This window comes from Amphiura filiformis, chromosome 20, assembly GCF_039555335.1.
Source record: "Amphiura filiformis chromosome 20, Afil_fr2py, whole genome shotgun sequence".
NCBI classification, from domain to species: domain Eukaryota; kingdom Metazoa; phylum Echinodermata; class Ophiuroidea; order Amphilepidida; family Amphiuridae; genus Amphiura; species Amphiura filiformis.
The window spans coordinates 19,058,152-19,076,497 of NC_092647.1; the positions used below are offsets into that span (position 1 = coordinate 19,058,152).

Genomic DNA, 18,346 nt, shown 5'->3' on the forward strand with positions numbered 1-18,346 from the left:
TCAAATTCTGGAATTCCGTATTTTTTTGGAGGTGACCGTACTACCGTATTTTTCACGTTTTACCGTACAAAATACGGTGAAACCGTACTAGTTGGCATGTCTGTAGGAGGAAAGATGACTGGAGTGACACTCGTAGCTCGAGATCATGAGACCAGTCAACTTTACGCAAACAGAAGCATGATTCTTTTCAGGAAAAGAGGTGAAAAGACATTTTTTAGGTAAAAAGGGGACATGTGGAAAAACTTGAGAAATTGAGGAAAAAAAACATAACATTCTTGAGTGAATGTATGGGTAGAAAGCAAAATTGTGAATTCCACCATTCCCCTCTGGTGTATTTATTAATGGGCTATACAGTCAGTCCACTCTGAAGTACAAAGTACCGATGCGGACACGCACATTGTGCCGACTTTGAAGGCACGCATAACTACAGCAGAGATGCAGCACTGCGTACTGTTTACGCGCTGCATACGCGCAAGTTGTCACTTTGTACTTCAGAGTGGACAAACTGTACATGTATGTTGCAATCCACATGCCCCATATAGAAGTCATGACCTTAATCTCCCGCAAAGGGGGTGTAGATTTCAAATGGAATCACCCATTCAGGTAACCCTATTTCAAATTCACACTCCCTGTGTGGAAGATTAAGGTCTTATCTTCCACAGGGGGTGTATGGATTTAACTGGAACAGCCCACTGCAGCCCCTTATTTGCCTCCCTGCATCTTAAATTGTCCATTTACTTACACAGGATCGTCTGGAAGCTCCGATACTATGTTGGGATGCCACTTGAGTAACTTCTTACATCTGAAATAACAAAAGTTACAAATACTGAATAATACCATACTAACTGAATGAAGTCCCAATTTTTCAAACACAACAAGGTCTTTGAAAAAACTGCCCTCGCTGGCTTCTATGGGATGCAGTAACTTTAAAAGGGAACATGTTGAAAACTATATATAGAAAGCATTGTGAACAAGTTTCCCAAAAAAAAGCTATGATTTCCCCTGCAGAAAAAAAAAGACATACAATATATTTCTCAGTGCAATATGTACATTTTCACATTAAAGTAAACAATTTTGGGTTAAAAATTCTAACTCGCCAATACCGAGAATTGAACCCGGTACCTCTCACACTTGAAGCGAGAATCATACCACTGGACCACAAAATTGAGCTGTGTTTGTAACATAAATGTATTAGACTACATCTATAACATATCAGACCCACATGGAAAAAGATACAAATAGGTTGATCGTTTTAGAAACAGTTGGCATAAATGCCCGGCTAAATTTCAGCCAATCATCAAATTTATTCTTTATACTGACAGGTAGAATATCTCAATTCAAATACCCTCGCTGGTTAGCCTGGTTCTCTTTCTGGTTCTCAACCTTTGAATTCTATAGATCCAAGTGAATCAATGAAATGAACTTACTTTTTAATTTGAACACCTCTAAACAATGCCTTATAATGTTGAAAGAGAAGATTGAGGACCCTGTGGCTGATACGCATCGTGGGACACATCACTATGGAGATGTTCTGTATCGTCATCTTGGTCTCCGATTCCTGTTAAGTAGAAAAGGATCTCTTGGTTAAAGTTGCGGGATACAGAGGGCCAGGGGATTCACTCTATCATTATAAAAATTATTTGAAGAAATCAAAGAGCCCTTGGAGTAAATCAAAGACAGAGATGCCAACATTAACAACCAGAAAATAGGGAGGATTCAAACAAAAAATAGGGAGGTTTTCAAAATGACATGCAACTTTAATGGCACATAACTTGCCAAAAATAGGGAGGTTGCCTAATTTGGGTGTCAAAATAGACACCTTGGCATCTCTGCAAAGAGCCCTTGTAATGATTGACAGACACAATTTCAATACATGAAAATAAAAATTAATTTTGGTAATTTTTAGGACAAGGCTATTTATCAGCAAACAATTGAATACCTGAGTGGAAGAAGGGCCCAACTCCAATTTTTTACAACGATGAGTTAGACCCAGCATTTTATTGCCTGCAGACTGTTCTTCCTTGTGTGTGAAAGATGAGCCAAAATCCACTCTCTAAATAGTCTTCCATGTACACTTAATCATGGTTTTCATGGAAGAAAGGCCCAACTCCATGGAGTTGGGCCCTTCTTCCACAAATATTGGGTTAAAGAGGAATTTTGTTCATCCATGAAATCTTTTTTTTCACTACAATAAACTTTCTTGTTAACATATTTCATGCTTCTACTTGTGCAATTAATGGATAATTATCAAATTTCTGTAGCTATTTATAACACATCTGCTTACGGAACTGCCACTTGCAGTATATTAGTGGAAGAAGGCCCCAACTCCAGCTGGTATTAAGACCTGTACCATTGCCATGGAAACATCATGTATAATTTTGAATGTATGTAATATTGTATGTTCATGTATTAAAGGTCCCCTGAAGATGAAAACATTCTGTCTATAAAACTTTTCCAAATATTAACTTTTTTCTTAATATCTCAAAAATGGTTTTGATGGAGTTGGGCCCTTCTTCCACTCAGGTATTCAATTGTTGAAGTTATTTCACATTACACATTCAAAATACTCCAGGGAAAGAATAAGGGGCAGAAGGTCAGAACCCTTGCCCCTCCCCCCTCCCCCCCCCCAAGTAAAAACCCAAAATTATGAAAATGTTAACTTTTTGCGGTCGTTTGCGCAAAATTTGTTAATTTTGCCCCTACCCCATCCCCAAAATTCACTTTGCCCCCCAATGCCTGCCCACGAAAAGGTGAGGGGTGCATGTGTATGGTTGTATCTTACCATTTCCAGTACATGAGCTAGGTGTATAACCATCCATGACAGCAGAGCATAATTACATGGTGGCAAACCCTGCATGACCATCTGAAACACTTCAAGTTTACTCTGCTCATCTTCAATTTCTGTTGAAAAAAAAGCAAAATATCACACCATCAAATAAATTGTGTTTCAACCCCCATTGAACAAGTGCTTTTAGGTTAAGAACCATACCTTCACTCGGTGTCAGAGACACATTTCTCAGAGAGTTTTCAGATTAGTCAGGTTGACACTATAACGCCCTGTTAATGAGCGACATATACACCAATCCGAGAAGCGTTTACTGTATTTGGCCCTCTATTGACGGTACCACAGTTGTACCAGTGCGGGAGATTTAACTTGTTCAATGAATTCATGATCATGTATTGAAAATCACTGTTGTGTACAATTCTGTATAGCACACTAACAAGTAAATGATAGAACCCCCGACCTTGGGACACCGCAGTTTTACGTGCAGGCAGGGTCGGGGACACCGCAGTAATGGCTTAGTCGGATTGGTGTATACAGAGCTTTGAGTTCCCTTCATGACCGTCGATCTACACCAACTAACGTTTTGTCAATACTGCTGTGTTTGTTTTTTGGGAAATTTTTCAATTCAAAAATACCTAATGACAATTTGATTGACTTATCCTTCACTTTTAGACAATTTATAAACAATTTAATTTTGTTTACACTTACGCTGGGAAAAATTACAGATTCATGTAAAATGACTTGTTTTGTTTTTAATACACAGCTTTCAGCTTACCACTAGCAGGCTATGTTAGCACATCTATGACACTAACTAAAAGTTTCATTAACAGTAAAAACTCGATAGTTAGCATAAAATTATGTGGTTACTATTGAGCGCTTTTGACCAAAGTCTGGCGCTTTACCAACTGGGCTAATGGGGTTGAGACACACATTTGCAGGTTTACTTGTTCAGATATAACTATGTATATCACAGGCATGGGAATACGCATTCATGAAAAAGTCTGGAAAATCTGGAAAAGTGTGTAAAATTGGACAAAAACACCTGAAAATGGGCTCAAATTAAATAAAACTGCGGAAATGTTGACATAAAAAAAGACTGGTTTCAGAGTTTTGACTGGAAATTCTCATGCCTGATATCAATGATTTCTTCAAACCCTTAACAATTTTGTGGATGGGGCTCTTCATGTTTGCATGTTTTAAAAGCGCTTACGATAGTAAGCACATATGCTAACTATTGAGTTTTTACGGTATATGAATACACTTACTTGATGCCTCTTCAAACTGTGGTAACAAAGCAGTAGTCAACACAGACTCTGGTAACTCCCTTAGGTAGAGCTTCAACAGACTGGTTACTATAGTAGGGTCATAGTCCTTAAGATTCACATCTTTGTTGCTGTTGTACTCAGCCTTGAGATGTTCTACTTTAGATTTGACTCCAGCGAGACGATATATGCCAGCATAGTTCAAACCTGCAATGCGCAAAGATATCAGAATTGTGTAATTCTTGGAGATACAGTTTCAACATACTAGTATTACAGAAGTAGGATATTAAGTCCTGAAGTTTATTTTCTCGTTGCTGTTAAACTGTCATCCAACTAAGGTATAAGCATGTTAGTGTCACAGACCAGATGGGGCAGTCTTCTTTTGTTCTATGCACTGATGTCACTTTACACCACAGGATCATGAGTGCGGAAGGACCGAGTGACTCAAAGATAGTGCAGGGTACTTTCATGAATTTAATGCCTTATGGTTGGATGGTTTGTGACTAAATGGTGGCACCGGTGGTCCCTAGTGGTTCTTATCTTGCCATCCATGTTCTCTTATGGATTCTCTTGTGACTTGCAGTAGCTTAACACCATCATACATTTTAGAATGTTTCACTGCTGCAGCTACAGGAGCATGTACACCAAATAGTAATTTTCCCCATGGCCCTCCCTCAACCTGCTCCATTCCAATGCATATCTTTAATACCATATTTTCCACATAGTCTATGCACTCTCTGAAGACCCTTGGTAGCTCCACTCCATCTTTGAATTTTCCACTGCTTCAGCTCAAGTTACATGTACACCAAATATTAATTTTCCCCATCGTCCATCCTCATGCATATCTTACGATCTTCCACATTGTCTATGCACTCTCTGAAGACCCTTGGTAACTCCACCCTGTCATACATCTTAGAATGCTCCACTCTAAAGGTATATACATGTTCACCAAATAGTAGTTTGATGTCCCCATGGCCCACCCTAAACCTGCTCCCCTTTTGCCTTCTCAAATGCATATATCTTACCATGTTCTTCGACATAGTCTAGGCACTCTCTGAAGACCCTTGGTAGCTCCACTCCATCATACATTTTAGAATGCTCTACAGCTTCAGCCAAAGGTATACCAAACACTGGTTTGACTTCAGCTAGATATGGAAAAATACACAAGACTCAATGATAAATACTGATTATTTGCGACCCGACACAATTATTAAACATTTGAGGTTCCTTATCACGAAATCTGAACAAAATTGTGCTTTGATCACACAATACATCAAAATTAGGTCTGACTGATGACAACACAATATACAAAAGACTATAATTTGTTCGATATACTACATTAAAATTACGGGGCAAGGTCTGTCCGACTATTGAAGCAGTCGGCTTTACACATTCACAAAATTCTTAGGATGAAACTCTCCAACAGTTCTCACCTCGATGTATCTGGGTTATTTAGGCTGCACAGCCTTTAATTGCGCATACCAAACCAGGTCAAATTTTAGGCCCAGAAAAGTGCTCCGATTTCAACAAAATGGGTCTCATATTCCTTGTCATGTTAATGTAAACCAGGAAAAGAATAGTTTGCACTATCTAATTTATTTTCTACTCACCTGCTTTAGCAGCATTCCTAGCAGCTACCACTGCTGCTGATGGCCCACTAATGGAATGAGATTTCTTTTAAGACCTCTTCCTTCCTTTTTCTTCTTCTTTTCCTCTCCTTTCTCCTTCTTCTTTTCCTCTCCTTTCTCCTTCTTCTTTTCCTCTACTTTCTCCTTCTTCTTCTCCTCTACTTTCTCCTTCTTGCCATCCCAGTCCTGACTCTTGCTCCGACTCTTCTTGTCCAATTTTGCCGGATCCTTGTCTTTCTCCTTCTTTTCTTTGGCAAATCGGCTACCAAACAAGCTGCCCCTCTTCTTGATTTTACGAGCACTGCCCCTAAGATAGTAAAGCACATGGAAAGAATTATTGAAATATAACCAGTACGAAGCAGGCAGGCTTCAGTTTAGTAATGTTCCTATTAATATTGCTGTATAATTTGAAACCAAGTCAATCTACAGTCAAGTCATTTGAAACATTGTGACATAATATGTGCCTGGACACCTCGAATAAGCCGTAAAGTCCCCCTCTGGTCAATTTTACTTTTTTACATATTTGCAAAGAGCATGTTTCAGGGATTACAATGACACCTCAATGAACTTTATATGACAATCAGAAGCAAAGTTATGGCTTGTTATAGGTTGTCATGAATCAAAATGCGAAACCGAGAAAAACACGTTCAAAGTTAGGGAAGCAAAATGACCATTCATCAGATGGGCCTCAGAAAATGTAGATTATTTCATATTTCCACTTATTTCTTTAAAATAAAACTTTGTATGTGTTTAGAATAAAGCTTAAACATTTCAAATCTGCAAAAATCTCAACTTCGCCAAAATACGAGATTTGCATATATTTTCACCTGTAGCTCAAAATGAAGTTTGCGAGTTTACGGCTCATTTGCGCGTCCATCCACATATAACAATGACTGGCATATGAATCGCACACATTGATATGTATACTACATGTGTACCTAACCATGTCAGGTGGAATACAAAGAACACATATTGTTAGACACAGTTTTGGCCATCCTATTTTTGCCTATCCAGTCCAGATCTTTTGACCATGCTTGTTTTCTATCACATATGTGACCTGCTGTCACGAAATGAGCATAATGTCACAAGTTGGTCGTTTTGAGACATCCTGCTGGCTGCTGTGTTGAAGTTCATTGTTTGCTGCGCATATGTACAAGCCAGTACACAGTGGCGTACCGTGGCCGCCCCAACCCCGGGGGGCTGAAGAAGAAACAATTTTGCCGCCCCTTCCTTATCAAGCCCGAAAAGGTTGACCTCAATTTTTTTCACGGTCGTTTGAAAAAGTGATGAGCAAAAAAATGTAAAAAAAAAAAAAAAAAAAAAAGGATTTTTGGTGCTAGCGTCCCAAAAGCAACCTTTTTTCAAAATTTTTTATGCTTTTTCAATTTTTGGCGCCCTTTTTCTTTTTGCTAATTGCTTTTGTCACCCTTCGCTTTTGCCGCCCTGTTTTGTCAGCCTTCTTCTTCCGCCGCCCTTCCTTTTTGCCGCCCCTACTTTGACCCGGGGGCTGGCGCCCCAAAGCCCCCCCAAAATACGCCAAGCATGGTACATGTAGTACATATCCTTCCTGAATGACCCATTGTGCCCCCATTTATAAAGGACATACAGACATACTATTGGCTTGAACAGGTGTGTGTGAAACAAAGAACACCAATGCAGCAGCCAGGATGTCCCAAAACTTCCAACTTGCAACTTTACGCTCATTTCATGGTAGCAGGTCACATATATAGAACAATGGGCTATTCCATTTGAAATCCACACTACCCCTGTGGAAGATTTAGCCGAGGTGTTCCACAGAGGGAGTATGAGTTTTGATTAGAATAGGCAAATTGGGTAACCTCCATTTGAAATACTTGCTCCAGTTGTAGAAGATATAGGTAGCCATAATACAGGGGAGTATAAGTTTCAAAATGATTAAACCTGACCAATTACATTTGAAAAACATACTCCCCCTGTGGCAGATATTTCCAAAATCTTCCACAAGGGTAGTGTGGATTTCAATTGGAATAGCCCAACTGATGTGGATCCTGTCACAATAGTGCATTAGAACACAGGTGCATCGGAACTTAACCCCATGAGAAGTGAGAACTACCTGCCAATTGGCCAAAATGAATATTATGTCCAATTTTCCAATTTTGAACCAATCAAGGAAGGTATTAATAAGATCATCTGCAAATGCAAGTTTGACCTTAAATGGTTTAAAGCCTAGTCATAATTGGTAATTGAAATGAGCATTTCAAGTTATCAACCAATCAGAAATGCTGTTAGATGACCAGTAGTTACCTCTCTTCATCGGACTCCATATTTGGTTCTGGTTCAAATTTTTATAGTCTTTCTCCTCTCTTTCTTTTTCGGTGCTTCTCTTTCTTCACCACAGGAGCAGGTTCCTTGTCATCGATATCAGACTCTAAAGGAAACAACAAAACAAACAATTGTAAACAAACAAACATGTAAATTACGCACAAAAATATTGTCACACTTAATTTCTTTCTTGATGAATTTTATGATAAATTAGAAAATCAATACATGGGGTTGTACTGCACATTTTGATACGTTATATGAAAAATATGTGAAATTTTAAAAATTACAAATTGAGCTAACTGTTACTCCAGAGCACCACCCCATTTGAAATGGGCTCTTCCGATGCTTTTCCGATGACTATAACATATCACTATTTCAGTGCCTGTGCATTGATTATGTCTAATCCTCATCAAGCAACAAACACCTTTATCATGTTCAACACAAACATCATACACACATTTTTCTGAAACAGACATCAATTTTCAGTTTCCATTTACATACATCCTGAACAAACTTCTGACATAAAGGGTGTAGTCCAATGAAGCGACAACTTCAGGCTTTGCCGTTTGATGAGAGCTAGAGCGATCTCAAATAAAGCTGAGGAGAGCTTTTTATTGCTCGCCTAAAATGTTCTCCTAGTGCTCTCCTGTAACACTCAAGGAGAGTGATTAAAAGCTCCCCCGCAAAATTCAAACGGCAAAGCCTGCAACTTGCAGTAACACAATTAAAGATGAAAAGTGTTTTTTACAGTGTGCAAGAATGGTAAACGAGAAATGAAACAAGTTGTTTTAAATAATATTGTGATCTTCATTATAATTACGACTTTTAACTTTGTCTTGAAACTTTCACAGAATTTCCAATTTCAACTAAACAAAATACTTACGTTCATATATATTTAAGTGCAATTCATACCAGTGAGATCAAGCTAAACAAGTCTGATACACCCAAAGCAAGAATGCAGCAGCATTCACTCATGTTATTTATATAAATAAATAATTTATATAAATAAATGATCAATTTACTTGTTTTTTCTGCCATAGGTGGAAAATAATCAATTAAATGAAATTGACTTGACATCATCAGACTCATTTGACTTGATCTCAATACATATTTACAATAAAATTAAGTATTTCTTGGCCAAACTGGAATATGCACGTTGCGTCCATGTAGCGTACTAAGTGTGTACGCATTACTACGCAATGTAAGGCGTGTGTATGCTTTCTTCTGTACTGCGCTATATTTGTGTGTGTTTATCGCGGAGCCACTAGTGTATATAGTGTTCCAGTTTGGCCAAGAAATACTTCATTTTACTGTAGTGTCAATCACAAAAACAAAAAAACTTACATTTCTGTTGCTTTTTTTGTTTACAGTTTAATATAACAAATACAGAAATTGTGAATGAAAAACGTAACTTCATGAGTGAGCACAAATTATACATTGTAGGCTTCATCTCCAATAATTGGTGTGCATTGTCTATACTTGAGCACAGTGCACATGGTTGCTTAAGACTACTTTTCTCCGGAAGTTGAAGAATAATGACAAATTAGCCATTGTAAAGCTATACTTCACAGTAGAGAAACCCTAAGGTACAAACTTATTGAACACAATGCAATGTTGCCTCCTGATGAGAAAAGGCAATATTTTTTTTAAAATCAAGATATGAATATTATTTGACATAGAGTAAACCCCACTGGGCCAAGTTGTTGTCTTGTGCTAACAACAAATGTCAATGTGTAATACACTCATCCTGAAGAACAAGAGCTCATGCATGTATGTATCAACAGAAGAATGGGTATGATACCACACTGAAGATAATTACTGAAGATGAAGCCATGTACAGACCTTTTACAGCATACAGGTGAAACTTTCACTTCACTTTCCCCAATACTGGCAAATATTTACTTGACCATTTTTTTAATATACTGTAAAACCGGAATATTTCGCGCCACATTTATTTTTGAGTTTCAAGCTGCTACCGTGAAAATAACAAAACGCAAATATATTACTTTTGTGTACAGGGTTGTCAACTCTCACGCATTTGGCGCGAGTCTCACACATTTGGGCACTTTCTCATGCTCAGGTAATAAAATCAAAATATAGTTTGAGAATAATTTTATCCCTACTTACCCCCAAACCTCAGACTTTTAAGAATCTCAAGCACCCTGGCGAAAAAATTCAGGGGTCACCAGTTATAGTCTATATATCTACATCGAGCCACCGGCACTAGCTTTGAAGTTCAGCATGTTCTGCATTAGCTTAGCGTTACTTGGTGCATGTACATACTTTTATGTGCGCAATCAATGTGCCGCGCGCAATCAACATGCCGCATACATACACACAAGAAACCATGCTAAACCAATGCAGCACATCAAAGCTAGTGCCGGTGACTCGAGGCAGATATATATAGACTATAGCCATTTTAGTCAGCAAACAATATTTCTATACTGGTTTTCCCCTATTGGACAATATCTCACGCCAAGCTATTCCGAAAAGTTGACAGCCTTGTGTGTATGTATAGTTTAATAATGGAAGCTTAGAACTGCAAATTCAAAACAGTAAACAGTTCAAAATAGGCAAAGCACAAAAACTTTCTTGTGCATAAATTTCCACTTTTACAATACATACAATGTACATACATCTGTATACATCACAATATGATATTGACAAATCTGTCGTGTCTTTTCAGACACTGAGCTTTGCCCATTCAACTTCGATGTTACAAGCACTAGGCTTCGGAAGACTGTAAGATGTTCTGTGAATATGTTGCTACGGCACTCATTAGGGCTTTTTGGGCTAGTCAGGGGCACTTATCAAAAGTGCATTGAACTGTTTCAACAACTAGTATTCTGACAGTTGGACATCCAGGCTTTTACTCCAATCACACCTAACTCCCCAGATCTGAAGTAAAACATTGCATTATATTGGAGTGTACAGCAAAATTACAGAATTGTTCATTCTTTTCAGTTTGACACAATGGATTTATATTTTCTTGAGCAGAAAATGAGAGCATATAAATCTGGGCAATATTGTGAAAGTTTGAACTTTTTCCTAAAAAGATCAGGCTGCTGTAAAGTGTGCTGAGGCAAATTTTGAAAATCTTCCCACTAACCTACAATTGAAATGACTTGTGTCCCCCCCCCCCTAATTACAAAGGTCACTCATTACTTGATACAAATAATAATACACAAAATACATGAAGCAGCCTTGCGTTTTTATATCAGGTCTTGCATCTGAACTCTTCCGAATTATGGGCAAATACCGTAAAAACTCGATAGTTAGCATATGTGCTTACTATCGAGCGCTTTTGAAACATGCGAACATGAAGACCCCCATCAACAAAATTGTAAAGGGTTTTGAGCAAATCATCGATACACATAGTTACAAGTACACCAGTTAACCTGCAAATTTGTGTCTCAACCCCAATAGCTCAGTTTTTAAAGTGCCAACTTTAGTACAATTTCATGTTTTCAAAAGCACTAAAAAAAAGCACATATATATGAAGTGTTTTACTGTAGACATTTAGGAAAGTAAATAATATGCCACTGCCCACATCTATAACACACATGTACGTGATTCACCACCATGCCATAAAAGACCTGTGCGTATAATTGAACTCACCTCTAGATATCTATCTACACTTGTGTTATAAAAAACACAGTGATAATAATACTCCACCTTGTTTATTACAGCAGATCTACAGCAAGATCTACAGCAGATCTGTAAGAAGACGGATCAATCATTCACAGATGATGAGGGAACGGGGTTACGTATGGCAGGCCAGAGATGACACATGCAAAAATAGAGAAAATAAAACAAATGAATGCATGCACAGGCTCTATTATTTTAAATACATCAATTTCAGCATTTTCCTCAATGATAAATTGAAAGTTGTATTTTCATTTGCGGATCCAGAATGGGGGTTCATCCATAGACCCTGGAATATTCTATTTCCAGGGTCTATGGTTCATCATAGTGTGCAAGCTCAATTTATGAAATCATGCAAAATCTGTGTGGGGTGGTAAAAGCCATTAACAAAGGTCAGCCCCTACCACATTTAAAGGGACATTCTTTGTCTCTCCATCCTGGGCCCCCTATAAGTATCCTATCCATTGGGATATTTTGGCATCATAATCTCAGCAAAATTTTAGGCCTAAATCATGTTTTTTTTTAATGTTATGAATGATGAAGTGATAGCCTCATGGGCTGTCATGAAACTGCTATAAATGCGATGGAACTCAAAACTTAGGAATCTGATTATTTTGGTACAGGACTCAAAGTGAGACATGTATAAAACACAATATGAAAAGATCTAACAACCCACCCTTAACTCTCTCCACGCGGATGTCGACTGCAGACGACAAGTTTCAATTTTTGCTTTTCATTCAAAAATTACAGAAATGTGTAGATTTACATGACCAATTGACCATATTTGGAATTAGCATAAAAAATTCATTAAAATGAGTACAAAAAAAGCCTAGTATATTGGTTCAGTGGTTCTTAAGATAGCTCTTGATATTTTGGGAAAATATATCAAAACTTGGACTTTTGAAAGTCTATGGCTAGCACGCAGAGCATTAACATGTGATTTGATTACATAATCTGGATCCACCAATGATGTTTAAATGTGCATTAGTTAATGATATGTAAAAGGTGCTCTTTGAAAAATCCAGCACCAGATTATTATTTTGCACCAAAATTGCAAATTTCAAGTCATGTGAAAAATACATAAAGAATGGAATGTGATGAATGTCAAAACAATCAAAAGAAATAGAACATGTCCATAAATTAGTTTATTGTAACTTCTGACATACGAAACATTGAACAAAATAATGTAGACAAAATTTTTGTACAGAACATGTTTAAAAGACAGCGCACTGAATTGGTTTTTTTTATTATCTTTCAATTAGAATTCATCAATTTGAACACTTGTAAATATATGCAGCAAAACACACAACTACATGTAGAACAAGCAAAAATGATAAACAAAATATATTAAAGGAAAAAAAGTAAATTTGAACGACATAACAAATGATGCTACGTTTCTCTACATCATTACAATGTACATTTTGGTTTGTACTAAAGCTTTTGTGGCATATGGTAAGGAGACTAAATCATATCTAGTCCATACTAAAAGTTCCACAAAATTTGCTTGTGTATGTTGCACTTTTTTAAATGTCTTTTTAAGGAAAATCTTTCTAAATTCAGCATTGTGAAATTCTGATGGTTCTGAAATTGGGTGCTGGGAAAGAGGCCCATGTGTCTTACTAGGTTCTTAAAGTCGTTCGTGGTCAACAAATGAAGAGCTTATTTCCAAACCGTGTTAAGTCCACTATCCCATGTTTCTTGATTTCCCTGTGCGATATTGCAATGTGTTGTGTTTGGCCTTTGTTTCCCAAATGAGAAAAATATTATAGTCTGCATATTGTTATGCAGCATTGTTATGGTAAATAATAGCTTGTTGCTGGTACAACTCATTGTTGTTGGTAATGTCAAACTTGTCAAAGTATTTGTGAATGTATCTTACAAGTAAATGAAACACATGGGGTTGTGGACTTAACACGGTTTGGAAATAAGCTCTTCATTTGTTGACCACGGACGGGGGAGGGCAACTCATTCCAGAGTTGTGGCCCTGAATTTAAAAAGGCACAATCACCAGTTTGTTTCTTGGTACGAGGCACTTCAAAGGTGACATTAAATTGTAAGATTACTTTTTAAAAACTTTAAAATTATTGTATAAAGGAGGAGCTAAATAAATTACAAAATATATATATGGGACAGCCTTTGCCAGATCTTTACTTCTTCGTTGATGGAATATTACAATACTTTTGCAAGCCTGAGAGCATTTGGAATGCAGAAGTTTACTAAAAACATATAATGAAAATAACAAAAGAAAATAACTTGCAGAAATTTCAACAAAATGCAGGCCAAATTTGTTTTTGATAAACATGCACCAAAATTGAATGCTTGGATAAAATTCAGCAATACATACATTTTTTTGTACAAATGATACATGTAAAACTTAAATCAGAGCAGCTCTGAATGGAAAATTTCAACATACAGGTGTAGTACAGTACACACAAAAGCTAGCCGATTTCAGCCACAATTATTAAAAACAAAAAAAAATGAAAACAGTAAATTTGTGGTGGATAGATTCAAACTTTGAATCACAAAGTTAAAGGGAATCCAATTTGGTATTACCTTCACTGCTGTATTGTGCCGCTATATTGCCTGCAATTCCTGGAAACTCATCTTCGTTGATCATATCACCTCCGAAATTCATTTCTGGTGTGAAGGCGGACTCTAAAATCACATAACAGGATTTTTACAAAATTGTAAAAGAAAATTGTGTTATTTAGTCTTCAGGTCCACTGTATATCAGAAGTTAGTGCCAGTAACTATAACTCAGTACATCTTTATTTAACATTTTGACATTATCTGATTACCGAGTTACAGTGCGCGCTTGATTGGGGTCCGTTTCGCAAATTTTATAAGCTTATTCTGACCATTACCAATTGCCAAAAACTTAAAATTCTTCTTTCTCTAAATCACATAAAATAACTAATGTAGTCCAATGTGATCTTCAGAAACTTCAGCAAACTATCCGCATACCGTACATGTATGGATGTATTGATGAGTGATTAAAATGGTATAATTTGATGGGTTTTTTAGGATATTCCACATTTCGTTTCATACTGTTTACATGGCGTGAATTTTTGTGACCAGTATTGTTGCCAAAACTTTTTAGCCCAAGTCACAGGTAATAGCCAAGAAATGTCGCCCAAATATCCAAAAAATCGCCCAAAATTTTAAAGTCGATTTAAGGGGGGCTCTACACCCCTTTTATTTTGACATTTTTATATATAATTTTTATAGCCAAGGTTTGATACAACTTTTGTCCTAGAGATACAAATGTAGGACTTTGGGAGCATTAGGGTGCATCAAACGCCCCTCATATCAATGTTATTTTTTGCTCATATGATTAAAGTGTGCCACTTGTCAAGTTAAATAAGTGGTCCAAATTTAAATTCAAACGGAGGTCGGGAAATGGGTCCACCGCGAGCTCAAAGTTTGAACGTTATTTGCATGTATAACATATAATTACACATGAGGCAGCTATTTAGTTTTCGGTACTGTATGACATGCACAATAAAGGCTGCCTCATTGATTTGTGCACTAAGTAGCCAAAATGTATCATCTCAATGATCTCATACTTACAAATCATAATAATCATGCTAGGATGATGTCACAGGTTATAGATATGCCTTCAAAATGAATAGCTGCCCCATGTATTCAAATACATAATAAAGCATACATATCTCTTATAGTCTTATTTGGTGTTAATTTACTTTACGGTTGCCATCAGAAAGGAGTCAATAGCACTTTTTAATCATATGAGCAAAAAATAACATTGACATGAGGGGCGTTTGATGCACCCTAGGGAGCATTATTACATAAATCACGTCGATGCTGCTCTGGCACAGCCCAAGGTGTAAGTTTGTAATTTGTAAACACGCCACTATGCGTTGACTAATTTGACCTTTGACCTCCCTTCTCTCTGCAACTTTCTACTTAGAATATAACAGGACAAAAAAGTGCTCCTGAAATAATTGCTTTTACAAGAAAACAAAGTATGCAGTGAAGTGTCAACAACAGCGGATGGAAAGCTTGTAGTTTAAAGGTACATTAGACATGATGTAGGTGTTGAGTTTATTATAACATATTTTATGGGCTGTTTTCCTTGATTTTGGTATGAAATTGAGGAAATAAAATTAAATGTCATGTCAATTTGGAGTTATTAAGGGCAACTAAAACTGATTAGGAGTCTGTATTGACTATTCTGAGGGAATTACTGCAATGTAAACAAACCAACTCATGGCCCATACAGGGCCCATATGAACATGCTGTACTGGTTTTCAGTACCCAGTTTTCCATGGGTGACTGTAGGAACCCATGGATTTGATCCAAGTAATTAGGTATGCTAGGTGAATTCAAATTTGCCATCAAACTGCATCATTTTATATATCAAAATAAAGCCCTTGCGTAAACAAAGCCAAAACTGAAAACCATTTTTTCATAGCACTTTCCGTAGCAAAGTTACATCTTGTCAAAGATTGACTTTCATCAAAAAGTTTCAGCTAGCAAAATTCCCCAAAACGGCATTTCGGGGTGTTTCTAGATCTTAGTCTCATTATGATAGCAGCTTTTTTAATGGAACTGCTATCCAAATCCTCTAAAATTCCATGTGCGAGTGACTTATCACCATAAAAATCATATATTTGGGTCAAGTGAAGTATAGAAAACATATTTATGTACGTTTCCTTCTTCGGCCAGTTGTTTTAAATTTCTATGTAAATAATGCATTGACATTGTCGGCGAATTTGGCTGACTAGCAAATGTGTTAAGGGTTCATACCACTAAATCCGCGTGTGAAGCGGTTTCCGGTAAAAGTTTATCACGACTATAGTCCCAACTTTGCATAAAAAATGTGCAAAATCGGTACAATATTAACAATTTTAGTGTTGCAAATCGTGTTTTGCTAGAACTTGTGAATGTGATCTCTACTAATTTGAACAGAAAACGCGAAAATTTGAGTGATGTTTACGATGATGAGCGCATGAACACACGAGGTCAAAACGCGGTTAGCAGTCAGACGTAAATGTTCACGGGAAAATCGGGTCTTTTTATATAAGCGCTATTTTTCTCAAAAAGTAGACCTAAAATATGGTGTCATTTTCAGATATGTTATGCAGAATTTTGTTCTGATTAAAATGATATCAAATATATATTTCAAAGTAAGACGTAACTTCGACTTATAGCCTAAAAGCGTGACCCCTGTTTTGCACGTAAAGTCTATGGCAAGCTATTTGGTGGCATGTACCCTTAACTAAGGTTTGCCTGGGTTACCTAAAGTAATGCTTGACAGGTAACCCCTACTTTTATTGTCCTATTCACAACTTCAACTTGGTTACCTTTATACATGTATTGTAGTACTCTCTGGCAGATACAACTGAATACAACTACAGAAAAGTACATTATGTTGATGCTATAATAATTAATAGCATCAACATTATGTACTTTGTTGACTGTAGTTGTATTTACATGCATGCATGATTTTATAATATAGATAGACATGTAGATTGAAGCTTACTTGGTTTGCTTTGGTACAGCCAAGATTTGAGGTCTGCCCATCGACACACACTTACAATGTAAGACTTATACATAAACAGAGATAAAGAACGAAATATAATACATCAGATAAGCCTGGTTAACTCGATGTCAATGGTCAAGAAAGCTGCAAAACTGGATGAAAAGACACTACAACATGATCTCCCAACATGCCCAAGTTGTTTATCTTCCCAAATACTGTCACTGCAGTTCGGCAAATTCTCTAAACAAGATATACAAGATACTGAAATAAGTTGAGGGCGCTATAGTAAATATGCCGAATAAACCCCGGAATAAACCCGGGAATAAACCCTGGAATAAACCAGGAATAAACCTAGTCCTGTCAGCAAGACTTCAGTCTTTATCATAAACATAATGACATCTACAGACCTGGATCAGTAATCAGATAATGTCATAATGTTAAAAAAGATTACTGAGAATACTGGAACTAGGAATCCGGGCTAGGAATAAACCAGGCCTGGAATAAACATGGAATAAATAAAATCAGCCTGTAATAAAAAAATTCCCTGGGACTCACTGGATTAAATCTCCGGCGAATAAATCAGCAGTGGCCTACTTCTGGAATAACCGAATCGGATAATAATATTCAGTTTCAGTTTTTTGGTTTGTTTTTTATCCATCCAATTACAAACATATTGGAAAAAATATAAAATAAAATACATAAAACAGCGTAATTACCCGGTATGTTAGTATAACAGCATGATTTTAGTGAGCCTACGTACATGATTAATTTTGAAATAGGCCTAAATTCATGAATTATGACAAAAACCGGGGACAAAAAGTTTAAGGTCTCCAAAGGGGGGGTGTCAATTTTTTTTAAGTACAAAAGGTCTAAAAATATTAACATTTCAAAATCAAACGTAGGGGGAAGTGGGGCAAATTTGTCCACCTATATGCCTTGAACAGGAAAGCTTGTCACCGGGATATCATTTAATCCATTTAGGCCATCCTCCAGCAGCTCACTCTCTGGTTCTGACCTTGGGCGGAAAGGCTGCATAGTACATGAGCAACATTGTCACGAGTGTATAGCTATTATATAGCTGGCCATTTGACTTTCTCTAAGGGAGTGTTCAGAAATACTTTGGTGGGGGGGGCAAAATGGAGGAGTCAAAAAGTTTTAGGTCTCCAAAAGGGGGGGGGGTCAAAAAGTTTTGCTCTTTATAGGGGTTCAAAAAAGTTGTAAC

At 37.0% G+C, this 18,346-nt stretch overlaps 1 protein-coding gene across 1 annotated transcript in view; it reads right to left on the bottom strand.

The window, feature by feature from the left end:
* LOC140142185 (uncharacterized) overlaps window positions 1-17,347 on the bottom strand; it is a 34,128-nt gene extending 16,781 nt beyond the window's left edge. Inside the window, 10 exon segments of the mRNA XM_072164151.1 lie at window positions 743-802; window positions 1,428-1,558; window positions 2,783-2,901; window positions 4,051-4,254; window positions 5,073-5,192; window positions 5,658-5,687; window positions 5,690-5,982; window positions 8,034-8,082; window positions 14,175-14,276; window positions 17,125-17,347. Of these exon segments, the coding sequence (XP_072020252.1) occupies window positions 743-802; window positions 1,428-1,558; window positions 2,783-2,901; window positions 4,051-4,254; window positions 5,073-5,192; window positions 5,658-5,687; window positions 5,690-5,982; window positions 8,034-8,082; window positions 14,175-14,276; window positions 17,125-17,197 (1,181 nt within the window). The 5' untranslated portion in view covers window positions 17,198-17,347.
* Between the last annotated feature and the right edge of the window lie 999 nt (window positions 17,348-18,346).